We start from the raw sequence: 24,887 nt of genomic DNA on the forward strand, positions 1-24,887 counted from the left end.
ACTGGGTGCTGCTGGCCTCTGTTCCTATGTATCGCTGCTGACGATATCCATGTTTTGTTTTGTTTTTAATTAAAACGAATCAGCAACAGAATGACACAAATTCTCCTCTGAAAATCAGAAAGTACACTGTGGAATCGGAGGAGGCATGTTTTTTTCATCCTCTTACAAATATTTATTCAGATAATGAATCCGTGAGAAAATATTATCAATGAAAGATGATTAAAAAAAATAAACAACCACAGATGGCTTTTCAGAAATAGGAAGTTATAACCGCCTTGTGCTTCCACCAAAATAACACATGTAAAGCCCATTGACTAATTCTGTAACTTGAGCTAAGATATGATTAACAGAGATGTTCAATGGTCACTTTCCAATGAACAATAGATTTCTTTCACACCAGCAGATGACATATGACATGCAAATAAACTGACTGCTCTTATTGTTGAAGGGTCAATACACACAAATTGACAAATTGCAACCATAACTGTTTATCAGCGCATCAACAGCACGATATTTTATTGAAATATAAAAGCAAAAAACATTTAAAGGAGTTTCTGTTCATGTATTGTTCACAAAAGTTTGTAAAGGGGTTAAAGACAAGCAGCCGTGGGAACCTAACCTTCCAGTAAATTTGGTTTCTAAATTTAAATTTGGTTCGTAAAAACAGAGTGTTTACTTTGGGGACTTCAGTCAGAAATCACAGGCCACAGCATGTACAGCTTACACCACTTGACAACCTGCTGATAACCAAAAAACAGTACCATGCAGAGACCTGACTTTGCTGCTGTGGCAACAGCAAGAACATATAGGTCTTAGGCTTTTTGAAGGCTTGACCTCTGATTATTCTCTAGATTACACATTTATTTTCAACAAAGACTACAACCCTCCCCCTAACAGTAACCTGACAGCTTTTTATTTAAACAGAATGAATTTAGTAAAGTAAAGAAAGGTGTACTTTTTTACACAGCTTGTTATTTCAAATCATGACTCCGCACAAATAATGCAACTAAAGAAAAGCAGCATTTAATTACACAGAAAACAGCACAAAGGACACTGTGTCAGGACAGAGCTGAATCATACTGTTTCAACCTTGTTTAATCACAATTTGATGGCAGACACTATTATCTAAACCCTTTCACTGTCTTTTCGTTGCTTTTTGGAGAAAATGATCATGGATAATACTCCTGATTGTTGACTTGAATTAGAAGTGGAAGTAGTAATAAATGCAGAACTTTTGAAAACCTTTTCAAGTTACACCTTCTGTAATTCATTTTAATACATCTTATATCATTTCACAGGCAAAGTCATTAGTGAATTCATGGAAAAAGTAAAAAATTACAGAAAAAATGTTAGCAGCAGCCCAAAACAGAATCAGTAAGGTAAGAGGGAGTTTTGTAACTTTATTTTAAAAGACCAAGATTTATTTCTCAGCTTGTCGCCAATATCATTTAGCCCCAAATCCAGTTATCAGTGTTTCAGTTTTTTAGTAGTTGAAGGAAATGAGCAGGCAATAAGAAAACATCCCAACACATATAATTAGCATTTAAATTTTCAGCAGATGTGACAACGGGTCAGACTCGAAATGAGACATACTTTTTAAAGCACATGTAAAGAAATAAAGTGCAAGAGGAATACAATCATCAAAACCCCGCAAAACATACTGATAATGAACGTACAAAAAATGAATAAAGTCTGTTAACATTTAGTACTGCTAATTCTGCCTATCGACTGCCTTTTAATAAATTAAATCTTTAAATCACTTCTATTTGATAACTTTATACCACTTCATTACCATACAGTGTATGTTCTCATTAGCACCGGTGTGGAAGGTCAAGTTAAAGTGTCAGCAATCCAATGTCATGCATAGTAATCCTTCATGTCCATCTCCGAAGATTTCATCAGCACTTGTCTTAAGTGTGGAAACCGCTGCTGTATGTGATATTTGACCTACTTGATTTGACCTTAAACCTGTCAGAGCACTGTCAGTTCCACTTATTTTGTTTTACATTCATATAAACAGTGACAAACACAAGCTTTTCAACCTTCTCAATGTGAGCATATAGCTGATTTTCCTCCACTGAGCAGCAGTGCCATTGCTCCCTGTGCCACAGTCAGTGAAATCTGGACGGAGGGAGCATCTGTCCAATGTGCTAAAAAAAGAAGTCCAAGTGGTTCACCACAGAAGGTCCCTGGAGTGTTGTACAGGAAGTCAATTTTAGAGAAAAATTATCGCTTCACTTCCAGGTGGCGGCAGTGGGGCGAACGCCTGCACTCCCCTTAGTGCCCTTTGACCCAAGTGACTGACCGGAACGGCTCCGCAGGTCACGCTCAGCATTCTCGCTCTGCGCCTGCTCTTCGTCATACCTGATGACACAGAAACAGTGGATGTTCAGTGAATGTGTAAGCAAAGGGATTTCCTGAAACAACACCCCCGTATTGTGCACAACAGCTGTATTTGAAACTCTATGCAGCATCACTCTGACAGCTCAGCTGGAAGAGCAGAGGATTGTAGTGAGTGTTTAGATAAAATCCATAGGTTGAAAACTGGCATAATAACCTTCTTAAGTTTGGTTTATTTGGTCTTATTATGTTTGACAATCCCAGACACTGGTACTGTTTTTTTTGTTTTTTGGTTTTTTTTTTTGCAGATAACTGCAGAGCAGAAGAAGAGGGCAGAAAGTCAGACGCAGGAACAGAATAAAGAAGCTGCTCAGTTTTCAAAATAAAAGACCTTATACAGAGTAAACCTCCACTTCTAAAATGTTCTTGTGAAATTTGTAATGAAAAAAATGGAAGAAATTCAGACATGTACAGACATAAAGCTGGTATTTTCCACTGGTTCACAGGAATTCATGGGAAGAAATTATTTTGAGTGGGCTTGATGTTGTGGTGTGTCAGGAGTAGTAGTATAGGCTTACTGCAGTAAACAGTGTCTTGACTAGTTAATAATAACAAAAAGGGTTCCTTCAAGCAAGACTTTAACCAGTTGTGTAAAAATTTACAAGTAACCCACTACAGTCCTGCATAATACCAACTGAGCTAACGAAGGCAAACCCTGTGCAATGCCCCACTGAAGTAGTCGCACTACAGCAACATCTTAACATGATTATATGATAAGCACGATTCAGCAAAAAGTTCAGTAGTTAAAAATCACAGTAGTGGAACTGAAAAGAAAATTTCACGGCTTTGCTAACATTTTCCTTGGAGTTGAACCAGCAACTAATGATACAACGCCAGCATAGTCTACTACCTAAGATTATGACTTAGTAAACATGTTATGGTCCTCTGGTCTACCAACTGAGCTATTGAAGGAAGATACGCACACAGCGTTCATTAGGACGACCTATTTTATCCACAAAGCACTGGTTATCAAACAGGTGGCTTAGAAAAAAAGTCAGTCTTTTATTACAAGTTCAGAAGATTATACTTAATTATTTATTTATTTACACTATAGTTTTATCTCTCTCTCTCTCTCTCTCTCTACATATATATATGTACATATACTGGTATTTTCCTATATTTAGAAGTGGTCTGACTTTAATTACTAAACTGAGCACCACACACTATTAAAAGTCTCTGGTTTGAGTCAGATTTGAGCTAAAAACTAAGTAAGAAAGTAAAATGCAATGCAGATGGACACTCCTCTATGGAAAAGAGGATTTCACTAACATCTCCCTTCAAGCTGGACTTGAACCAGCGACTGAGGATAGCCACGGATACACCGTCAGCCCAATCCCCTACCTAAGGATATGACGTTGCATCCATGTTATGGTCCTCTGCTCTACCAGCTGAGCTATCAAAGGGAGCTCGTCCACAGTGTCCCACTGGAGTAGTTCCACTAGAGCAAAATCTTTACACGAATATATGACAAAAAACAATTCTCTAAAAAGGGCAGCAGTTAAAAGAGCTCTATTAGGCAGTAAATGAACTGATCAGTCATCCGAGAAAAAGAGGATTTCACTAACATGTCCCTTCAAGCTGGACTTGAACCAGCGACTAAGGATAGCCACGGATACGCCATCAATCCACTATCTAAGGATATGACGTTGCATCCATGTTATGGTCCTCTGCTCTACCAGCTGAGCTATCAAAGGGAGACACACACACAGTGTTCATTAGGACGACCTATTTTATCCACAAAGCACTGGTTATCAAACAGGTGGCTTAGAAAAAAAGTCAGTCTTTTATTACAAGTTCAGAAGATTATACTTAATTATTTATTTATTTACACTATAGTTTTATCTCTCTCTCTCTCTACATATATATATGTACATATACTGGTATTTTCCTATATTTAGAAGTGGTCTGACTTTAATTACTAAACTGAGCACCACACACTATTAAAAGTCTCTGGTTTGAGTCAGATTTGAGCTAAAAACTAAGTAAGAAAGTAAAATGCAATGCAGATGGACACTCCTCTATGGAAAAGAGGATTTCACTAACATCTCCCTTCAAGCTGGACTTGAACCAGCGACTGAGGATAGCCACGGATACACCGTCAGCCCAATCCCCTACCTAAGGATATGACGTTGCATCCATGTTATGGTCCTCTGCTCTACCAGCTGAGCTATCAAAGGGAGCTCGTCCACAGTGTCCCACTGGAGTAGTTCCACTAGAGCAAAATCTTTACACGAATATATGACAAAAAACAATTCTCTAAAAAGGGCAGCAGTTAAAAGAGCTCTATTAGGCAGTAAATGAACTGATCAGTCATCCGAGAAAAAGAGGATTTCACTAACATGTCCCTTCAAGCTGGACTTGAACCAGCGACTAAGGATAGCCACGGATACGACGTCAGCCCAATCCACTACCTAAGGATATGACGTTGCATCCATGTTATGGTCCTCTGCTCTACCAGCTGAGCTATCAAAGGGAGACACACACACAGCGTTCATTAGGACGACCTATTTTATCCACAAAGCACTGGTTATCAAACAGGTGGCTTAGAAAAAAAGTCAGTCTTTTATTACAAGTTCAGAAGATTATACTTAATTATTTATTTATTTACACTATAGTTTTATCTCTCTCTCTCTCTACATATATATATGTACATATACTGGTATTTTCCTATATTTAGAAGTGGTCTGACTTTAATTACTAAACTGAGCACCACACACTATTAAAAGTCTCTGGTTTGAGTCAGATTTGAGCTAAAAACTAAGTAAGAAAGTAAAATGCAATGCAGATGGACACTCCTCGATGGAAAAGAGGATTTCACTAACATCTCCCTTCAAGCTGGACTTGAACCAGCGACTGAGGATAGCCACGGATACACCGTCAGCCCAATCCTACCTAAGGATATGACGCTGCATCCATGTTATGGTCCTCTGCTCTACCAGCTGAGCTATCAAAGGGAGCTCGTCCACAGTGTCCCACTGGAGTAGTTCCACTAGAGCAAAATCTTTACACGAATATATGACAAAAAACAATTCTCTAAAAAGGGCAGCAGTTAAAAGAGCTCTATTAGGCAGTAAATGAACTGATCAGTCATCCGAGAAAAAGAGGATTTCACTAACATGTCCCTTCAAGCTGGACTTGAACCAGCGACTAAGGATAGCCACGGATACGACGTCACCAATCCACTACCTAAGGATATGACGTTGCATCCATGTTATGGTCCTCTGCTCTACCAGCTGAGCTATCAAAGGGAGACACACACACAGAGTTCATTAGGACGACCTATTTTATCCACAAAGCACTGGTTATCAAACAGGTGGCTTAGAAAAAAAGTCAGTCTTTTATTACAAGTTCAGAAGATTATACTTAATTATTTATTTATTTACACTATAGTTTTATCTCTCTCTCTCTCTCTACATATATATATGTACATATACTGGTATTTTCCTATATTTAGAAGTGGTCTGACTTTAATTACTAAACTGAGCACCACACACTATTAAAAGTCTCTGGTTTGAGTCAGATTTGAGCTAAAAACTAAGTAAGAAAGTAAAATGCAATGCAGATGGACACTCCTCGATGGAAAAGAGGATTTCACTAACATCTCCCTTCAAGCTGGACTTGAACCAGCGACTGAGGATAGCCACGGATACACCGTCAGCCCAATCACTACCTAAGGATATGACGTCTGCATCCATGTTATGGTCCTCTGCTCTACCAGCTGAGCTATCAAAGGGAGCTCGATCCACAGTGTCCCACTGGAGTAGTTCCACTAGAGCAAAATCTTTACACGAATATAGACAAAAAACAATTCTCTAAAAAAGGGCAGCAGTTAAAAGAGCTCTATTAGGCAGTAAATGAACTGATCAGTCATCCGAGAAAAAGAGGATTTCACTAACATGTCCCTTCAAGCTGGACTTGAACCAGCGACTAAGGATAGCCACGGATACGACGTCAGCAATCCACTATCTAAGGATATGACGTTGCATCCATGTTATGGTCCTCTGCTCTACCAGCTGAGCTATCAAAGGGAGACACACACACAGCGTTCATTAGGACGACCTATTTTATCCACAAAGCACTGGTTATCAAACAGGTGGCTTAGAAAAAAAGTCAGTCTTTTATTACAAGTTCAGAAGATTATACTTAATTATTTATTTATTTACACTATAGTTTTATCTCTCTCTCTCTCTACATATATATATGTACATATACTGGTATTTTCCTATATTTAGAAGTGGTCTGACTTTAATTACTAAACTGAGCACCACACACTATTAAAAGTCTCTGGTTTGAGTCAGATTTGAGCTACAAAACTAAGTAAGAAAGTAAAATGCAATGCAGATGGACACTCCTCTGATGGAAAAGAGGATTTCACTAACATCTCCCTTCAAGCTGGACTTGAACCAGCGACTGAGGATAGCCACGGATACACCGTCAGCCCAATCCTACTACCTAAGGATATGACGTTGCATCCATGTTATGGTCCTCTGCTCTACCAGCTGAGCTATCAAAGGGAGCTCGATCCACAGTGTCCCACTGGAGTAGTTCCACTAGAGCAAAATCTTTACACGAATATATGACAAAAAACAATTCTCTAAAAAGGGCAGCAGTTAAAAGAGCTCTATTAGGCAGTAAATGAACTGATCAGTCATCCGAGAAAAAGAGGATTTCACTAACATGTCCCTTCAAGCTGGACTTGAACCAGCGACTAAGGATAGCCACGGATACGACGTCAGCCTCAATCCACTACTAAGGATATGACGTTGCATCCATGTTATGGTCCTCTGCTCTACCAGCTGAGCTATCAAAGGGAGACACACACACAGCGTTCATTAGGACGACCTATTTTATCCACAAAGCACTGGTTATCAAACAGGTGGCTTAGAAAAAAAGTCAGTCTTTTATTACAAGTTCAGAAGATTATACTTAATTATTTATTTATTTACACTATAGTTTTATCTCTCTCTCTCTCTACATATATATATGTACATATACTGGTATTTTCCTATATTTAGAAGTGGTCTGACTTTAATTACTAAACTGAGCACCACACACTATTAAAAGTCTCTGGTTTGAGTCAGATTTGAGCTAAAAACTAAGTAAGAAAGTAAAATGCAATGCAGATGGACACTCCTCTATGGAAAAGAGGATTTCACTAACATCTCCCTTCAAGCTGGACTTGAACCAGCGACTAAGGATAGCCACGGATACGCCATCAATCCACTATCTAAGGATATGACGTTGCATCCATGTTATGGTCCTCTGCTCTACCAGCTGAGCTATCAAAGGGAGACACACACACAGCGTTCATTAGGACGACCTATTTTATCCACAAAGCACTGGTTATCAAACAGGTGGCTTAGAAAAAAAGTCAGTCTTTTATTACAAGTTCAGAAGATTATACTTAATTATTTATTTATTTACACTATAGTTTTATCTCTCTCTCTCTCTACATATATATATGTACATATACTGGTATTTTCCTATATTTAGAAGTGGTCTGACTTTAATTACTAAACTGAGCACCACACACTATTAAAAGTCTCTGGTTTGAGTCAGATTTGAGCTAAAACTAAGTAAGAAAGTAAAATGCAATGCAGATGGACACTCCTCGATGGAAAAGAGGATTTCACTAACATCTCCCTTCAAGCTGGACTTGAACCAGCGACTGAGGATAGCCACGGATACACCGTCAGCCCAATCCTACCTAAGGATATGACGTTGCATCCATGTTATGGTCCTCTGCTCTACCAGCTGAGCTATCAAAGGGAGCTCGTCCACAGTGCCCCACTGGAGTAGTTCCACTAGAGCAAAATCTTTACACGAATATATGACAAAAAACAATTCTCTAAAAAGGGCAGCAGTTAAAAGAGCTCTATTAGGCAGTAAATGAACTGATCAGTCATCCGAGAAAAAGAGGATTTCACTAACATGTCCCTTCAAGCTGGACTTGAACCAGCGACTAAGGATAGCCACGGATACGACGTCAGCCCAATCCACTACCTAAGGATATGACGTTGCATCCATGTTATGGTCCTCTGCTCTACCAGCTGAGCTATCAAAGGGAGACACACACACAGTGTTCATTAGGACGACCTATTTTATCCACAAAGCACTGGTTATCAAACAGGTGGCTTAGAAAAAAAGTCAGTCTTTTATTACAAGTTCAGAAGATTATACTTAATTATTTATTTATTTACACTATAGTTTTATCTCTCTCTCTCTCTACATATATATATGTACATATACTGGTATTTTCCTATATTTAGAAGTGGTCTGACTTTAATTACTAAACTGAGCACCACACACTATTAAAAGTCTCTGGTTTGAGTCAGATTTGAGCTAAAAACTAAGTAAGAAAGTAAAATGCAATGCAGATGGACACTCCTCTATGGAAAAGAGGATTTCACTAACATCTCCCTTCAAGCTGGACTTGAACCAGCGACTGAGGATAGCCACGGATACACCGTCAGCCCAATCTACTACCTAAGGATATGACGCTGCATCCATGTTATGGTCCTCTGCTCTACCAGCTGAGCTATCAAAGGGAGCTCGTCCACAGTGTCCCACTGGAGTAGTTCCACTAGAGCAAAATCTTTACACGAATATATGACAAAAAACAATTCTCTAAAAAGGGCAGCAGTTAAAAGAGCTCTATTAGGCAGTAAATGAACTGATCAGTCATCCGAGAAAAAGAGGATTTCACTAACATGTCCCTTCAAGCTGGACTTGAACCAGCGACTAAGGATAGCCACGGATACGACGTCAGCCCAATCCACTACCTAAGGATATGACGTTGCATCCATGTTATGGTCCTCTGCTCTACCAGCTGAGCTATCAAAGGGAGACACACACACAGTGTTCATTAGGACGACCTATTTTATCCACAAAGCACTGGTTATCAAACAGGTGGCTTAGAAAAAAAGTCAGTCTTTTATTACAAGTTCAGAAGATTATACTTAATTATTTATTTATTTACACTATAGTTTTATCTCTCTCTCTCTCTACATATATATATGTACATATACTGGTATTTTCCTATATTTAGAAGTGGTCTGACTTTAATTACTAAACTGAGCACCACACACTATTAAAAGTCTCTGGTTTGAGTGAGATTATGAGCTAAAAACTGAAGTAAGAAAGTAAAATGCAATGCAGATTAGGGCTGGGCGATATGACCCAAAATTCATATCTCGATATTTTTTAGCTGGATGGCGATATAAGATATATATCTCGATATTTTTTTTTAAGCCATAAAGTAAGAACAAAAAGAGAGTTCTTAGTCAAAGCTGTGTCCCAGATGTCACACAGGCACTTTTATTAACATACAGCACAGATGTACATGAAAAATTACTCAAAATTAAATTATGAGCATTCATTAAATAATAATGCTCCATAAATAAAAGAAAACAAGGTTGTTTTTGTGCTAAACAAAGAGCTCACAATTGTGCAGTCAAAATGTAAACTAAAAGACGCTGAGCGTAATAACAAAGACAGACAGATTTCACAGCTGCTCTGTTCCCAAGTTTTACTGTGTGACTGATAGCCTGGAGTTTGAAATCCGCTTCATAACCACGTCTCTTACAGGTGCCATTTATGGTCCTTATACACACACAATACGGTAATATTACGTTGATGCACAGTACGTATCACTCCGCGAAGCTCCTCGGTAGCCGTAATGCGCCGACAATCGATCAAGCGGTGCAGCTCCGTAGCTTACAAAGTCGTACTCAAACATTTTTGACAGATTGCTGAGCGCCGTGTACCACATAAAATCGGTTCGCGGCCATCAAGCACAACCAGAATTAATACATAAGGCGCACTATCAACTTTTGAGAGAATGAAAGGATTTTAGGGTTAGCGCGGTTAGCTCGTTAGCATGTTTAGCTCATTAACACGTTGATGCCGTCCAGCCCCACGCATGGGGCGATGCGCAGTAACTCGTTAACGGAGATTTGCCGTGTCCGTCTTGTCGCTGCCTGCACGTGAAGCGATGGGGGAGGAGGGGGAGTTGTCTTCAGTGAAGGACGAGGCGGAGTAACGTTGCGTAGAGACAAAAGTGGACGAAAGAGAGGCAAACTTGCGGCTCCACAACTATAATTATAACGTAACATAGACTATATCGATATAAAGGATATTGTCACATCTTATATCTCGTATAAAAATATATCGATATGTTTTAAAAACTCGATATATCGCCCAGCTCTAATGCAGATGGACACTCCTCTATGGAAAAGAGGATTTCACTAACATCTCCCTTCAAGCTGGACTTGAACCAGCGACTGAGGATAGCCACGGATACACCGTCAGTCCAATCCACTACCTAAGGATATGACGCTGCATCCATGTTATGGTCCTCTGCTCTACCAGCTGAGCTATCAAAGGGAGCTCGTCCACAGTGTCCCACTGGAGTAGTTCCACTAGAGCAAAATCTTTACACGAATATATGACAAAAAACAATTCTCTAAAAAGGGCAGCAGTTAAAAGAGCTCTATTAGGCAGTAAATGAACTGATCAGTCATCCGAGAAAAAGAGGATTTCACTAACATGTCCCTTCAAGCTGGACTTGAACCAGCGACTAAGGATAGCCACGGATACGCCATCAATCCACTATCTAAGGATATGACGTTGCATCCATGTTATGGTCCTCTGCTCTACCAGCTGAGCTATCAAAGGGAGACACACACACAGGTTCATTAGGACGACCTATTTTATCCACAAAGCACTGGTTATCAAACAGGTGGCTTAGAAAAAAAGTCAGTCTTTTATTACAAGTTCAGAAGATTATACTTAATTATTTATTTATTTACACTATAGTTTTATCTCTCTCTCTCTCTCTCTACATATATATATGTACATATACTGTACTTCAGCGACTATTAGAATGCCACGGATACAACGTCAGCCCAATCCTCTACCTAAGGATATGACGTTGAATTCATGTTACGGTCCTCTGCTCAACCAGCTGAGCTATCAAAGGAAGACAGCAACGATCCTTTCATGACTGATGATATCTGTATCTGTATAGCCTGAACAAAAAGTAGTTTGAAGGCCAGATATTCTGTACAGACAAACCATACCCAGTGGCCATTAGTCTACATCCCTGCTGTCTTTCTTTGACACATTTCTATACACTTTGTGAATGTGGAGCTTAAAAATAAAATTAGTTCTCATACAATTTTGGTCTTTAAGGCCTTAATATGATTGACGTGTTCACTCACAGGACTTGATAGTTGCCCAGGGCCTCTCTAGGCGGACTCCGATTCCAGCGGCAGTCCGGAATATCCCCATTGGGTGTTACGATGTTGAGGGTGTCATTGATGAGGTTGTACTTAAGGATGCGGTCATTGGCTGTGCTGGATGTCAACGAGGGAGAGGCGTTGACCTGAGGATCACACAAAGAAAACCACATTTACATTTAAAAGGGGGGGTTGCACCATGCGCAAATGGATCTGCTTTTGCAGCAAATGGGCAGTGCTTAATAATACCCCAGGGATCCAAACAGGTAGGAGCAGATTGTTTTAATCTCTTTCTGTCTTTACAGAGAAGCTTTTATCAGGAAGTGTAGCTGCTACATTAGAACATTAGATACACTGTGGAAGATTTACATGAGTGCAGAGAGCGAGATGGAGCAGTTACTCTATCATCAATGTGAAAGGCAGCAACACAAAGACCTACTTTAGCTCCTCGTAGCGTAACAGAGGAAGCTGCAAGATTAATGAACAACAGAGCGTGGTCTTGAGTAGGTTTGTGGCACAAGTTGCTCACTGAGGAGCCTTTATGCCCTTCAACCAACTTGTTTTTGCCCAAAATAGAGCAGAATGGTGTCTGTGAACAGAAATAGCTCAGACCTAGCCTCAAAACCTAGCAACACATTGTACAGCTGTCAAAATATGAAAGTCTCATACCGTGACAACAAAAGAATGTATTGCATGGCAATTCTCAGTTCCCTCTCCTTTGAGCAGTGCTTGTCAGCAGCATTGCATGAGTTAAAAGCAGACCTTCAGCACACATTTGAATACACATCTAAGCATACCTCAAGGGCATTCAAATTTACTCGACAATCTAAGGAAAGGAACATGGTGTTACTGTGCAACCCCGATAAGTAATCAAGGACTCAAATATGGCAAAAAAAAAAAAGAAAAGAAAGAAAAATAAGTAAAGAAAAACACTTTTTTAAATTGTTAATTCCTTTTTTAAACTTCTTACCTCAATAAGCCATGGCTTCAACTTGTCATCAATAATGATGTCATACCCGTAACACTCGAAACAGTGCTTGTCATTGTTCATCACAGGCTGTGAGACAGAAAAGCAGAGAGTGATTTAGCACGAGGGATCTTCTCAAGAGTGATTCTTTTATGTGGAAACTTATTGATGCAGCACAGAGCGATTCATCAATGAAGGATGTTAAAAAATAATCAGTCATAACTATAGGCACACAAAGTGGCCTGGGTATGGAGGCTTTAGACAGGAAGCAAGTCCAATCACTTAGCAGAAAGAGGAAGTGTGCATTAGGCTGATTGTGCAGTTGTTCTAAAAACAAAAAAGCCACCACCACAACCAGGTGGCTTTGCAACAGTGTGTTTCAAAATGTTTGAGCTTAAGCAGTTACAAATCAGACATTAACTTTTACACAGGGTGAACGCTGTGGCTTGAAAACAGCTTCTGTCAGATGTTTAAATTAGGAACTGTTAGCTAACCACATCTAAGGGTGATGATAAGCTACGTGAGAACTGTAACCCTCCAAGTTGCCAAAAAGTTACTGCAGAGCGAAATTAAAGAACTAAATTTATATGCATCATAATCTTATAATATACACTGGCAAAAATGTACAGACAATATGTTTACTTTAGCAGCACTCTCCACAATTAACTGTTACTTCATGTGAAAACTGTAATAAGAAAAAAAAAAAACCATTAAACTTCCTGGTGTTGCCTGAAAACTGAAAAAGGATCTGCAGAATATATGGTGGTAGGTAACAATACATTCACAGGCCATTTTATTAGGTCCAGCTGTTCGGATTTTTGTGTTAACTCAAATCAGCAACTCAATGCATTTAGGCATTAACGCAGGGTCAAGATGACCTGCTGAAGTCCAAACTGAGCATTAGCATGAGGAAGTGCCTTTGAACATGGCATGGTTGTTGGTTTGATCTGCAAGAACAGTTCCCTTTCAGTCGATTCACTCGGTACAACACATAAGTATGGGATATCACGCCCTCGCGTGTCCTGGCTGAAGAAACCTTTAATCACGCCTTTAAGGCAGATGACGTGTGATGACACGCGCACGGCCCCGCCTGCACATATAGCCGCTGTCATCACAGTCATCCCTCAGTTCAAGTGCCTTTGAACATGGCATGGTTGTTGGTTTGATCTGCAAGAACAGTTTGTTGCTAGAATGTCAATATGAAGCAAGATTTGTCAAGCTGTTTCCAACAGTTTGACAAATCTATGCCACAAAGAATTAAGGAAGTTCTCAAGGCAAAAGGGGGCCCAACCTGACCTTATCAAGGTTTACCTAATAGAGTCACCTATGAGCGAAACATCATATGGATTAGGAACACACCTTCTTAATATATTGTTAAAAAAAAACAACTAACATCACATCAACTTACAGCTACAGCCTTCAGTGACTGCACCACGATCCAGTGGATCTGGTCAAACAACCTGTTTGTCACCTCCTTTCCTCTGGTGCTCTCTAAGTACAAACGGAGGTTACTGACAGTCCACTTCCCTCCATGGACATGGTTGTAGTCATCCTGCATCAAAGGTAAAGAGTCTAAGTAGAAATTAATCATGATTGTATCAATTTATTTTACAAAATACGCACATATCACTTTTTAGACTTGAAAATGCTCAGTGAGTGTCTCAATAAATAAGAAGTTATACATATAAATATATAGTTATTCAGCACAGTAAAAGATGTTAACAGATCAGAGACTATTAGTAGGTGCCTCATTCCCTCTTCCCTTCTTCTTATGAGTCAGAATCCAGCCACCCTTCTGAGGCAGGATTAGAAGTCAGAATACAACCACCGTGCCACTGAGGGCTAGGGGCAGGCAAAGTCTGGAGCTGCACAAAAGTCACGGGTGTTATGTTTTTGCGTTAAGTTATGCAAAATGTTTCTTATCTTGAGTATCAGGAACTTGCTCAGCAACAGGAAGCTGCTGTCACAAACCCGGACTAACCAAGGTTCTTGGTCAATCGGAGAATCAGTCAAAGCAAAGTATTTACGACAAGTGTACAACTGACACTGTTTATGCTGCAAGTGCTAATGGTCACTCAACTATTAACTCTGTTTATGACATAAAGGCTGGACATAGAAATACAGAAAGTGAAGGTTAATCTTGATGATTGTGGTAACTTGAGTTACAAATTACCACATTACAAGAGTCACAAATATCTGTAACCAGGGACTATTTCATAAAGTTATGTTAAATCATTCTCGATCCGATCATGTCATTGGGTTTTCTCACTCAGTTTTGGCAAGAGAACAGTTTCAACTATTCTGTGTAAACAGGAAGTTTATTTAAAGCAGAGGTGTCAAACATAAGGCCCGGGGGCCTGAACCAGCTCACACAAACTCCAATTCGGCCCACTGGACAGCTTTGGAAAATATGAAGTAGGGCATAAATGTTGTTTTATTTTCATGAGTTTTACTGCTTTTCCTAGTTTTATGGTCTTTTATGGTCATTTATTCTACACTAAAGTAATTGAGATAAACAATTAAATGACAGAAAAGTTCTTGTTTCACTATAGAAAGTCCCGTTTTTTATGATAGATCCACAGTAAGAAAAGAAAATTCTGTGAATTAACATAAGTTTTTCGTTTCATAATTACAGGATAGTATGAGCAGTGAGCTACCAGAACTTTCTTACAATTTAGGCTCTAAGAATTGTGCTGACATTTACTACAGCAACATTTCTTATCTTGTAGAAAAACTGAGATGTCCTGCAGAAATTGCACATCTTTTTCTTAAAGAGTTTCCTGAGTTTAAAGAGGCCTGTGCTGAATCCCTCCAACAGAATGTGATACAGCAGTAACTGTTTGAGCTCCAGCTCCCAGAAAGCTAAAAGTGGCCTGACTCTGTGCCATGTTAGGGACTGCCTGTAATGTGGTGAGGCAGGTGCATAGATGTGCTATATGTGCAGAATTCAGACTATTCTCAACAATGGGCAAGCTACCAATTTTCCAAGTAGTGACATTTCCTGAAAGTGTTGAAACATTGCATTTTCAAACAGAAACCCTGTGTTATAAACCGTGACTGTGGATTTGGATAAAATGTGAACATTTACAAGTCAATGAGGATCTAGCAAGAGATGGAGAAACAGAAAGTCCCCTGTTACTAACACAAAAGCTTTATACTACTTCCTGTGAACCCCACCAGACCTACCCCATGTTTTTGGATGGCCACGTTAGTGAGGTGCACAAACATGTTGTCCAGTTCGCTGGTGCTGGGTGTGTACTTCACTGTGCAGAACCGGCAGAAGCCCAGCTTGTACCTGAAAGTCGAACGCCAGAGAGAGAGAGCATTAAACAACAGTTTTTTGTGTGCACGTTTGAGAATAACCACTAACAAAACAGGAAAAAATCCTCTTAACATCTCCTATATACTGATGTTTTCGACATGATCAAAAAACCCATCAACAGTATCACAGGCTTACATGTAGCATTTCAGGGGTCGATATGTGGTCACCAGGACATAAAGACGCAGGTCAAACTTCTTCCCCCCTATCAGCAGAGGGTTGTCAATGTACAGAGAGATGACATAAGCTTCCTTGCCACTAGATGCTGCTACAAACCTGGGGCAAAGACACAGCCAGGCATCAGCACACGACAGCCTGTGACCAAACAATTTTAGATTTACCAGGAAAGAAATTGTCTATAAAACAGATTTTGCATGTGTTCAAATCCAGAAAGAACTTTTGTAGCTTCCTTAGATGAGACTATCTGACAAAACAAGAGGGGAACAGTTATATAGAGGCTTTTTGTAATGTGAAATTTAGAGATATGCTAATTTCTCACAATATTTCTTGCTGCTTCTGTCTGGTCACACGATAACTCACGTTGAGGTGCGGCTATCTCTCGACCACTTTTTAATCTGGGACAGCTTGTTAATGAGGAAGATGCCTTTCCCCTGGGCCTTCCCGCAGGGCTTCATTATCCAGGTGCTGGATGGATTCTTACGAAACTCCTCCACAAAGAGGTTATAATCAGCAGGAAGCATGAACGTCACCGGGACGAAATCTGCACAAAGAGAAAAAGCAGTTTCATTGAAGAAAACAGCGTGCCTCTTTGAGTTTTGTGAGGCAAAATAGGAGCAAGTCATGTACCCAGATAAATGTATTTTCCATTCTCGTCTTTCTCCGCTAACGGACTGCTTTCTTTCTCCAGCTCCTTGCGATAGCGTTTGATGTTCTTGATCATCAGGTCCTTCCTAGTCAGCTCATAATGATTGGGGAAGTGGTTAACCATCTGGTCATCTGACAGGCGGTAACCAGTGTCCACGCTGAACACATTCCTGATGGTCTGGATGCTCATCCTGCATGTGGGTACAAATAACCCGCTCAAAATACACTTGGTAAAATGAGTATCACACTAATAAATATATTAATTGATATTTTCACGATAAATATGCATCTGATTTGCCAACCTAGATCCTAAATTTCAGTTTTTCAGTCTTACAAAAAGAACTGTGTAGCTGAGGATCCATGTTATTTAATTAAACAAATCATATACTGTCCTAAGTGTCCGTAACCATCTAATTTATAAGAAGGCAACATCTTCTTCAGCACCCATAAAGATGATCCATTTCTTCCACTTTTAGACCTTCAGACCTTAGCAAGAACGTCATCCTTTCCATCATAAAGATTTCCCTCCCTTTAAGACTCAGAGGATCAGGTTTACACCAGTTCTTTGTGACAGCTTTATAAAAACAGTTACATATCCTCTTAATCATCTCACAGTCCTTCAGATTCTTCTTTTAACCTCAGAGACACATGTACCAGTCTCATTACACTGGCTCTTTGGAGATATGAGGGCAGATTTTAAAATCTCACCATTAACTTTATTATATGGTAATAGTTGATGCAGGTGAGGAGGTCCAGGGTGACACTATGACCTCTTGTCTGGTTATACGTCTGACTTCTTAGTAGCCCATGAGCCTACATGTCAAATAATCATCCCAACCTTTGGAACAATCTCCCTGAAGAAAACCGATCTCTGACATCTTAAATGTCTTCTGGGAGCAGACAGTTATCAAAGAGCCTTTCCTGATTTTTTTCTTACTGACCCCCTGCTATTTCTTATATTTTATTCTCTTTATTTGTAAGATTACCATAACTATACTTTTTATTAACCCTACATAACCCTACCCTAACCCTACATAACAATATCTGTTGTAAACCAGTTAAAGCACGCCCTTGCTTAAATCTAAACACTCTACTGAGGTCAAGATTAATCATATGAATACTTTATAAGTATGATTTTTTAATGCAGGACCTTTACTTGTAATTGCATCATATAAGCAGGAAGAACTTATGTGCCTGTGTATGTGCCAATTGAATGTATTTATCCAAGCTGGACAGGTGCAGGTGTGCTGTAGATATAAAACCTACCAGTAGAAATTCCAGTCGTCGTTTTCTGTAACTTGAATCCATTCCCTTTTCTCAAAGTTGTTGATAAGCACTGATTTCTCAATATCTGTCACCCACTTAACCTTACCGGACATGGTGCCTCCCACTAGGGTGGAGTACAAAAAAACAACAACAGGTAAACACATAGAAAAGCACCGCAGACAGACAGGACCAATGCATAGACATATATTTGAAAAATTGCATTCTTTTACAAGAAACTAAAGCATTTTGCACCAGTGAACTACCTGAAAGTCAATGCCAGGAAACAGCCAGTCATCAGCATCAGCTAGCCGGGCTGGCTCTGTTAGCAAGCTGCTGAATCCTCCCCGGGCTGCTGATGCTGCCGCAGAGGCTGGGCGGACATCATCCGGTCAGTGATGCAATACCCACAAACTGTCCCTGAGCTAAACTCACAGCGAAACACACCATCAGCGATGGCGACTGAAAGCTACCTCCATGCTAGCTGTTTTTTATCGCCAACAAGCTGCTTTTTAATGATCCCGGCGACGTGAAGCTGGACAGAGACGAAAACGCCCAGCACAGTCAAACTCCTCTTCACAATAAAAGTCTTTGTTATGTAAATGTAATTTCATGTACACAGATTAGTAACTACGTTAAAAAAAAATTAGCGACACGTTTAAAGAAGAAAAGGTCTCAAAACCACTAAAGGACGTCGTTACGGGCTTGGTCCTTCCGGAAGAATTACCTAGCAACCGAGGACGCAGTGATGTCATTGTGTGGCGTGCTACAAGAGAGCACCAGGAGAGGTCAGTGTTGGACTGTGGGTGGCAACAATGCATCGCGTCTTTCCAGAAAAATGAAACATCAGTTATTTACTACCTTGTATGTATTCGTGAACAGTAAGCATTAGTTTGTTTCTTCATTCAAGATAATAAGGTCCGAGTTAACAGACAAGCACCGCATCGTGGTCATTGTAAAACAATGTCCCTAAAGCCACTTCATTAGGTACACTTTGCTAGTACAGAGTTGGCCACTTATTAATTTCAGAGCTTCTTTATGACATAAATTCAGTAAGGTATTGGAAACTTTCCTGATATAGTAGCATCATTGCCTAACGATGTGTCGGTTGCATAACCCAAAGGTGCACTACGGGCTTGAAATCATGTGACTGTGGAGGTCAGTTTGAGATTATTATTATTATTAGTTTTGGTGACATGGTGCATTATCCTGCTCGAAGCAACCATGAGAAGATGGGTACACTTCGGTCATAAAGGGATGGACATGGTCAGCAAAAGTAAACAGGTAGGTTGTGGTTTTAAATGATAATCAGTTAGGGGCCCAAAGCGTGCCAAGAAAACATCCCCAACAACATTACACTACAGCAGCCTGAAGCTTTGATACAAAGCATATTGACTGATTACACCCAATTCAAATTCCATATGAAGTTGATCTGCGTCATGAAATTCACACAGGTTTCATTTGTAATAATCAAATACGAACAATTGTTTATTCACATATAAATACTCTCCTAACGATGATATACTTTAACACATATTCATTTAGCAATACCCGTTTTTAAATACGTGTTCAATGCGTTTCAGGTTTTATGTACAAAAAGATGACAAAAAGGTATGCTAATACTAATATTTTTGTAACAACATTAGTTATAGTAATACTGTTAAAAATTATAGTAATATTGGTATTTGACTTACCTACTAGGCAGCTAGCTATTACATGATTGTGAGATGAGTTTTGTCCAGCAGGATGTAATGTCATTAAATGGCTCATATGGAATATAAGCATAAAAGACAACCATTTTGATGTGTTTGACTCAATTACATGTCCGATTTAAAAATTCAGGACTTCAAAACTGCTGATATTCATTCGGCTATCAGCTGCTTACTTGTTTTCAGCAAAAAGTGGAATCAGTAGCTCCGTTCATAGATTATAAATCTTTTTCTACGAATCGTGATCACCACAAACCCATCACCACCCCATTTCAGAGATGATAAAGTTGCATATAACAGACCTAACTTTATGCCAATAATACACAGCTTTTGCCTGTTTGCCTGTGGCTCACCAGACAGGCAACACAGGCATGCTCTTACTCTAACGCATGAGAAAGTGTAGGTTTAGTAATATGCAACCTGCTACACGGTTGCGAAAAAAAAAAGAAAACACATGAAACTGTATGACTAATAACATCACAAATGTAGATAGAATTAGTGTAACAATAGCATTAAATTAATTTATAACTAATTAAAATAATTTAATTAGTTTTAAAACGAAAGAAAATGGATTATGGCTGGAATGTGGATTTCCAGGTAGATGCCTGGACGACAGGCTTGGTGCAGTCATGCAGTTTAGGCTTCGTGTTTGCTTGAACTTCACCTGTCCTACCTCGCTAACGTCACCTTGTCCTCTTTCCTAGAAGTTGCTCCTCTGTGAGCTTGGTTTCCATTCCGGACTTCAGAAACCCTCTTGGACCTGTAAATAACCCAGCCTGGAGCCTACCCCAGCCCAACCGCGCACCTCGCAGAGTAATTTTAAGCTGTGGTTATTAATAATAACCCTGCAAACATTACCAGAATGCATCTTACAGGTGGCCCCCTGGTGTTCACTGTCGGCGGAAGCCCCAGCGGTGATAGATAAAGGTGTGTCCTGTCATTAGCGGCAGCAGTTACCTGAGAGCGTCGAGATTAAAGGGCGCTGCTGTAAGTAGAGGAAGAAAACACTTCGAAATGATGCTTTTATTCAGTATTTTCCAGCAATTTTTAACATTACAATGTTTATTTTTAATTTGTTTGCTTTTATCTCAGGGCGGCGTCCACTTAATCAACATAAAAAGGTAGTTTTTAATTTCCTTTTGTGTGTGTGTGAGAGAGAGAGAACGAGAGTGTGCACCTGTTTACTTCTCAGGGTTGGGATATTCATACTCGACTAATATCTAATATTATACTGCTCAAACATGATACAATACACTAATTTAAGTCTTTAAATGGTTTAATACCTGTTTATTGTTTATCTAATTCAATATGTGTGATCTTCAAAACGACCTTTGTTTGCTGAGAGCAATGACTCCGCACTTTGTTGTGGCAATATGGCTTCTACCTGATGGCTGCCTGTCGTTTTAATGGTGGTGTTTATGTTTCCACGTTTAAGGCTTCAGTTTGCTGATGTTTTGCCATAAGAAAAAGGGTTTGTAAAAATAAAGACGTTGCAATTAAATCCAGGGAAAACCAGTTCTTGATTTGTCAAGATTTATAGTATTTAAAGCTTGTGATCTGATTCTTCTGACCCGGTGGTGTTTTTCTATCCTTCTCTGTGAGAGTAAAATGGCAGTTTGGTTAATTTGAGTTATGGAAATTCAGCATTTGCATTAAATGGCAGGATTGCAGGTGCAACAGGAACTGATCTCAAGACAGGTGTACCTGGGAGATTATAAACCTGTTTTAAGCTGGACTTTAAGACAAAAACAAAAAATTCAGTGAAAAAGGCAAATTGAATGTAAAGTGTTACGTCTTGAGTTGTCGTAAGTTGGTCGTAAACATGAAAGCATTGCAATGCATTTTTGCTGCAGTTTAAAAAGAAAGTACAGCACAAAGGTTGGACTTGAGCCAAGAGATGATGTTATCTCTGGAGCTGTTTTTTTCTTTCAGCCTAGTAACCCAGTCCACACCTATCCTGGTCACATGAGCCAGTATTTACACAGCCTGTTATTGACCGTTGGGAGCCTGAGCAAAGATAACACACAGACACTTTCAGGCTGTGGAGCCATTGTCTGTCCTGTTGATGTTCTTAGCAGTCTGCTGCACGATATGAACAATTTGCATATATGTTCTCAGAAAACAAAATGGTGGAACAAACAAGACGCCCAAGTCGTGTCATCGCCCTCCAGGCTGGACCTAGTGAGGTGGACCCTGGCACCCTGAGGTACTGTATAGTCCCGCCCTTGCCCCAGTTCGACTATTAATACCAAAAACAAACACACAGCTCGGGCAGCTTGTGCCTTGGGCAAAAACAACTTTATAAAAAAGAGATTTTTATTGAGTTCCCCATATTTATGATGGATTCTAAACACACCTGCCTTTTCCTCCCTCAGGATCAGTGACAGGGTTGCACGGGCCTGTGGCCGCCAGTTGGCTTTAATCGGTGACCAGCTAGACCGAGAGTATGCCAGCAGAATGCCAAACCAGCTTCCGACTCCCTTAAACCTCCTGAGACCTGCCCAGGCACTGACTCGGACCATCTATAGGTAAAAAAAAAAAAAATTTCCCTCTTATTTTATTTCACTTATCAAACTATTACATTTGTGTGATTGGTTCTAACTTCTCACTGCTTCCTCATAGGGATATTCACAATCAGTTAGGAACTTTTCGGGGTTTGTCTGCTGCAATGAAGACCTGGTTAGTGAGCACTGCACCTGGGCAGGGGATCCTCAGAGTTGAGGCCTTGACAGCTTGGGTAACTCTTCTCTTTAACGCATCTCTGCATTATACGTATGCATAAAGGTTCATTGCTCTTAGTGTTTGCATTAAGGCTTTGTATTCCAAGGAAAAGAGATATCTTTCCATTTACAGCAGCGGGTTTATCCAATGACTCCAAAGTGTAGAGGTTTACACATGTGCCAAACAAGCAAAGCTTCCTGGTTTAATTCCTTTGGAGGTTGTGTCAGCAAAGTCATCCAGTGTTAAAAAAAGAAAATCTGCCAAACCAAATATGTGAAGCAAGTAGTTTGCAGCAGATTTATCCCTAACATCATTATCCCACTTATACCTGTTATTAACTGATAATTTGCTCAGTTTTCCACACGTGGATTATCCAGATTAAAATACCGACAGTTATTTATTTAGTTAAAATTTGTCAACAGATGCATAACCTGCAAAAACGTTTAATTGGCAGACAGTTTAATAAAGAACCAAAGATTTTAAAGTGGATCCCATCTGTGAACTACTTTCTCAATTTGAACCCCAATATAAATATGATTTTTAGATAAGAACCTATACATAAAACAAGGAGAAACTCAATTTAAACATAACAAAATAAAAATAATAGAGCCAAAATAGTCAAAATAGGTGGATTTGAGCAGTCTTGCTTTGTTGCATTGTTGACTGTTGTGTGGTCGTGTTATATTAAATATAATTTGGTGCATCTATCCAAAACAGCCCACTTTTTTCTCATTATGTCTCATTTTACAGGCATCCAACTTTAACCCAGTAACCTGCACTGGGTGGAACAGAGGAGCACTTGTTACTGTGGCACTGGTGGCCATGGTGACCATTTTCAGTGCACTATGGACGGAGCAGAAAGCTTAAGAGGGCCACGAGCAGGTCTTCTCAGCCATGTTTGTCAAAATATGTTTGCTATCGAGTGAGAATTACTGCTGTTTTCTCTTGCTGTTTACTTTGACTTTCCCCTTTTTTTTTAATAACTGTTTTTATTGAGCGGTATTGAAGTTGAAAGTGAGGACGACAACCTCTTCTCTCAAAAGAGAAGGAAAAAAAAAAGTATAATGTAAAATTAGTTGGGAGTAAATTGTTTAAAGGAAATCTAGCCTTGCCTAAGGAGTTGGCCAGTTTATTGTAGCAGTGACATGTTGATTCATGTCAGAAAACATGTTGACTGGACTGTTGCTGGCTTGCAGTCTTTTGTATCCAGATTTGTTTCTTACTGGTTTAAGAGGCCAAAATTTTTTCAAATGATATGTAGCATTGCTTAGTGTACAATGAAGGGAGCTGGACTTTCTGTTCAAGATTTGAAACTGCCTTTTCATGTGACGCCAAATAAACTTCTTAATGACAAAAATGTGACAACATTGTAAATTAAAAAAAGAAATTACAAAAATCTTTAATTACACACTTGTATAAAGACAAGAAGCAACCACAGGAGCTTTATCAGTCTTCATATGCGGTGACTTCCACATGGGCGTACGTTTGGTATGCCTTCCTGTTGCACTTCTGAAGCGTGGCGCCCAGCTGCCTTCCGGGTCCGACCTCGTAGGTGTGTGGGAAATGCTGTCCTTGCGTCCTCTCGTAGATCTCGTGCAGGGTCTGCTCCCATTTCACGGGTGACACCAGCTGCTTAACAAGCTGCCTGCGCACGTGGCTCTCGTTCATGTAACGTTTTCCATCTACGTTGGAGTAGACGCTGATCTCAGGACGTCGTACCTGGACGGGAAGGGGACGAATAGGAAATCGCACATGGAACTTGTGGTTAGGAGGCTCAAAAATGATTTAAATACAATGTCCGATGAACAACACATGGACCCTGACTTTATCAGTCCCTAACATGGCCAAATCTTCTTTACAGTGTTGCTTATTTAGGCTTATTTTTTAATTAAATAAATGACACTGTGTTATATGTTGTTTTGCAGCTCATATGTGCTTGTATTTACTTAATTTTAAGACCTGCTAAGGACCAGATGTAAAATCCTGGGTGTACTTTCCATTTAACTTTCCGAGTCAGACTGACTAGGATGGGTTATCTTAAAAAAATGAGGACTGGTGTAGCTTTACAGAGTAATTGAATGCATGTTTCAGAAAATATGTTAATCCCTTTTGGATAAAGTGGCTGACTGACCTCCACCTGCCGGAGCACCTCTCTGAGGGGTTCAGTAGCCGATGCCATCAGCTCAGTATGGAACGCACCACTGACTGGGAGAGTTTTGGTCCGCATGAACTTTAGGCGCCGAGAGTTTTCCTGGAGGAAATCCAGAGCCTGAGAAGTCAAAGAAGACAGCAGAAATGACAAGAGCAGCTCTAACAACTTTTTTGATGGTTGAGAGAAAAGACAGAAAAGAGAACACAATAGATTCACGGTATATTAAAGCAGCAAGAATATATGAATGCATTACCTGCTGGTGCCCTGCAATAACCCTGCCATCTGGAAACAG

General features: G+C 39.8%; 3 protein-coding genes and 17 non-coding genes across 22 annotated transcripts; 1 reads left to right on the forward strand and 19 right to left on the reverse strand.

Moving 5' to 3' along the window:
• Positions 1-1,007: 1,007 nt before the first annotated feature.
• ttll1 (tubulin tyrosine ligase-like family, member 1) lies at positions 1,008-20,497 on the reverse strand. Of its 2 annotated transcripts, none has more exons than XM_042220451.1 (10): positions 18,280-20,497; positions 18,017-18,140; positions 16,733-16,941; positions 16,466-16,646; positions 16,064-16,201; positions 15,793-15,901; positions 14,015-14,158; positions 12,610-12,696; positions 11,622-11,785; positions 1,008-2,364 (listed from the first exon to the last, which is right to left on the reverse strand). In XM_042220451.1, the coding sequence occupies exons 2-10, from the start codon at positions 18,127-18,129 to the stop codon at positions 2,235-2,237; spliced, it is 1,275 nt and encodes a 424-aa protein (XP_042076385.1). In that variant the 5' UTR covers positions 18,130-18,140; positions 18,280-20,497; the 3' UTR covers positions 1,008-2,234. The 2 variants fall into 2 exon arrangements, with proteins under 2 accessions (XP_042076385.1, XP_042076386.1); XM_042220452.1 differs by lacking the exon at positions 1,008-2,364 and adding an exon at positions 10,571-11,066.
• On the reverse strand, positions 3,674-3,803 carry trnay-aua. The gene is made up of 2 exons: positions 3,767-3,803; positions 3,674-3,708 (listed from the first exon to the last, which is right to left on the reverse strand). It is a non-coding gene; the product is annotated as a tRNA-Tyr (tRNA).
• trnay-aua lies at positions 3,970-4,094 on the reverse strand. The gene is made up of 2 exons: positions 4,058-4,094; positions 3,970-4,004 (listed from the first exon to the last, which is right to left on the reverse strand). It is a non-coding gene; the product is annotated as a tRNA-Tyr (tRNA).
• trnay-aua lies at positions 4,448-4,577 on the reverse strand. The gene is made up of 2 exons: positions 4,541-4,577; positions 4,448-4,482 (listed from the first exon to the last, which is right to left on the reverse strand). It is a non-coding gene; the product is annotated as a tRNA-Tyr (tRNA).
• On the reverse strand, positions 4,744-4,873 carry trnay-aua. Its single transcript has 2 exons — positions 4,837-4,873; positions 4,744-4,778 (listed from the first exon to the last, which is right to left on the reverse strand). It is a non-coding gene; the product is annotated as a tRNA-Tyr (tRNA).
• trnay-aua lies at positions 5,227-5,354 on the reverse strand. The gene is made up of 2 exons: positions 5,318-5,354; positions 5,227-5,261 (listed from the first exon to the last, which is right to left on the reverse strand). It is a non-coding gene; the product is annotated as a tRNA-Tyr (tRNA).
• trnay-aua lies at positions 5,521-5,648 on the reverse strand. The gene is made up of 2 exons: positions 5,612-5,648; positions 5,521-5,555 (listed from the first exon to the last, which is right to left on the reverse strand). It is a non-coding gene; the product is annotated as a tRNA-Tyr (tRNA).
• Positions 6,004-6,133, reverse strand: trnay-aua. The gene is made up of 2 exons: positions 6,097-6,133; positions 6,004-6,038 (listed from the first exon to the last, which is right to left on the reverse strand). It is a non-coding gene; the product is annotated as a tRNA-Tyr (tRNA).
• trnay-aua lies at positions 6,301-6,428 on the reverse strand. Its single transcript has 2 exons — positions 6,392-6,428; positions 6,301-6,335 (listed from the first exon to the last, which is right to left on the reverse strand). It is a non-coding gene; the product is annotated as a tRNA-Tyr (tRNA).
• Positions 6,784-6,914, reverse strand: trnay-aua. Its single transcript has 2 exons — positions 6,878-6,914; positions 6,784-6,818 (listed from the first exon to the last, which is right to left on the reverse strand). It is a non-coding gene; the product is annotated as a tRNA-Tyr (tRNA).
• On the reverse strand, positions 7,082-7,211 carry trnay-aua. The gene is made up of 2 exons: positions 7,175-7,211; positions 7,082-7,116 (listed from the first exon to the last, which is right to left on the reverse strand). It is a non-coding gene; the product is annotated as a tRNA-Tyr (tRNA).
• trnay-aua lies at positions 7,565-7,689 on the reverse strand. The gene is made up of 2 exons: positions 7,653-7,689; positions 7,565-7,599 (listed from the first exon to the last, which is right to left on the reverse strand). It is a non-coding gene; the product is annotated as a tRNA-Tyr (tRNA).
• On the reverse strand, positions 8,042-8,169 carry trnay-aua. The gene is made up of 2 exons: positions 8,133-8,169; positions 8,042-8,076 (listed from the first exon to the last, which is right to left on the reverse strand). It is a non-coding gene; the product is annotated as a tRNA-Tyr (tRNA).
• On the reverse strand, positions 8,336-8,465 carry trnay-aua. Its single transcript has 2 exons — positions 8,429-8,465; positions 8,336-8,370 (listed from the first exon to the last, which is right to left on the reverse strand). It is a non-coding gene; the product is annotated as a tRNA-Tyr (tRNA).
• trnay-aua lies at positions 8,819-8,948 on the reverse strand. Its single transcript has 2 exons — positions 8,912-8,948; positions 8,819-8,853 (listed from the first exon to the last, which is right to left on the reverse strand). It is a non-coding gene; the product is annotated as a tRNA-Tyr (tRNA).
• trnay-aua lies at positions 9,115-9,244 on the reverse strand. Its single transcript has 2 exons — positions 9,208-9,244; positions 9,115-9,149 (listed from the first exon to the last, which is right to left on the reverse strand). It is a non-coding gene; the product is annotated as a tRNA-Tyr (tRNA).
• Positions 10,656-10,785, reverse strand: trnay-aua. Its single transcript has 2 exons — positions 10,749-10,785; positions 10,656-10,690 (listed from the first exon to the last, which is right to left on the reverse strand). It is a non-coding gene; the product is annotated as a tRNA-Tyr (tRNA).
• On the reverse strand, positions 10,952-11,076 carry trnay-aua. Its single transcript has 2 exons — positions 11,040-11,076; positions 10,952-10,986 (listed from the first exon to the last, which is right to left on the reverse strand). It is a non-coding gene; the product is annotated as a tRNA-Tyr (tRNA).
• A 98-nt stretch (positions 20,498-20,595) lies between the features above and the next one.
• bik (BCL2 interacting killer) lies at positions 20,596-23,800 on the forward strand. Of its 2 annotated transcripts, XM_042220454.1 has the most exons (6): positions 20,596-20,709; positions 20,815-20,843; positions 21,841-21,928; positions 22,098-22,250; positions 22,345-22,459; positions 23,194-23,800. In XM_042220454.1, exons 3-6 carry the CDS (start codon positions 21,849-21,851, stop codon positions 23,308-23,310), a joined length of 465 nt encoding a protein of 154 aa, XP_042076388.1. In that variant the 5' UTR covers positions 20,596-20,709; positions 20,815-20,843; positions 21,841-21,848; the 3' UTR covers positions 23,311-23,800. The 2 variants fall into 2 exon arrangements, with proteins under 2 accessions (XP_042076388.1, XP_042076387.1); XM_042220453.1 differs by lacking the exon at positions 20,596-20,709 and having other exon boundaries at positions 20,747-21,928.
• mcat (malonyl CoA:ACP acyltransferase (mitochondrial)) lies at positions 23,406-24,887 on the reverse strand (the record flags this gene model as incomplete). Its single annotated transcript, XM_005923610.2, is given in 3 exon segments — positions 23,406-24,162; positions 24,575-24,712; positions 24,849-24,887. Coding segments are annotated over 3 exon segments (450 nt in total), but the record flags the coding sequence as incomplete, so codon positions are not given.

This window comes from Haplochromis burtoni, unplaced genomic scaffold (genome assembly GCF_018398535.1).
Source record: "Haplochromis burtoni strain Fernald_Lab_line unplaced genomic scaffold, NCSU_Asbu1 Contig_49, whole genome shotgun sequence".
Classification (NCBI taxonomy): domain Eukaryota; kingdom Metazoa; phylum Chordata; class Actinopteri; order Cichliformes; family Cichlidae; genus Haplochromis; species Haplochromis burtoni.

Bases quoted from the DNA above. Each gene is read 5' to 3' on its own strand.
- bik (XM_042220453.1), top strand. From the start codon at position 21,831: ATGTTCTCAGAAAACAAAATGGTGGAACAAACAAGACGCCCAAGTCGT. The intron at 21,929-22,097 runs GTACTGTATAGT...TTCCTCCCTCAG, and splicing joins GTGGACCCTGGCACCCTGAG to GATCAGTGACAGGGTTGCAC. The intron at 22,460-23,193 runs GTAACTCTTCTC...CTCATTTTACAG, and splicing joins TTGAGGCCTTGACAGCTTGG to GCATCCAACTTTAACCCAGT.
- ttll1 (XM_042220451.1), bottom strand. From the start codon at position 18,129: ATGTCCGGTAAGGTTAAGTGGGTGACAGATATTGAGAAATCAGTGCTT. The intron at 16,942-18,016 runs GTAGGTTTTATA...ACCCACATGCAG, and splicing joins GACGACTGGAATTTCTACTG to GATGAGCATCCAGACCATCA. The intron at 11,786-12,609 runs GTAAGAAGTTTA...TGTGATCCTCAG, and splicing joins TGAAGCCATGGCTTATTGAG to GTCAACGCCTCTCCCTCGTT.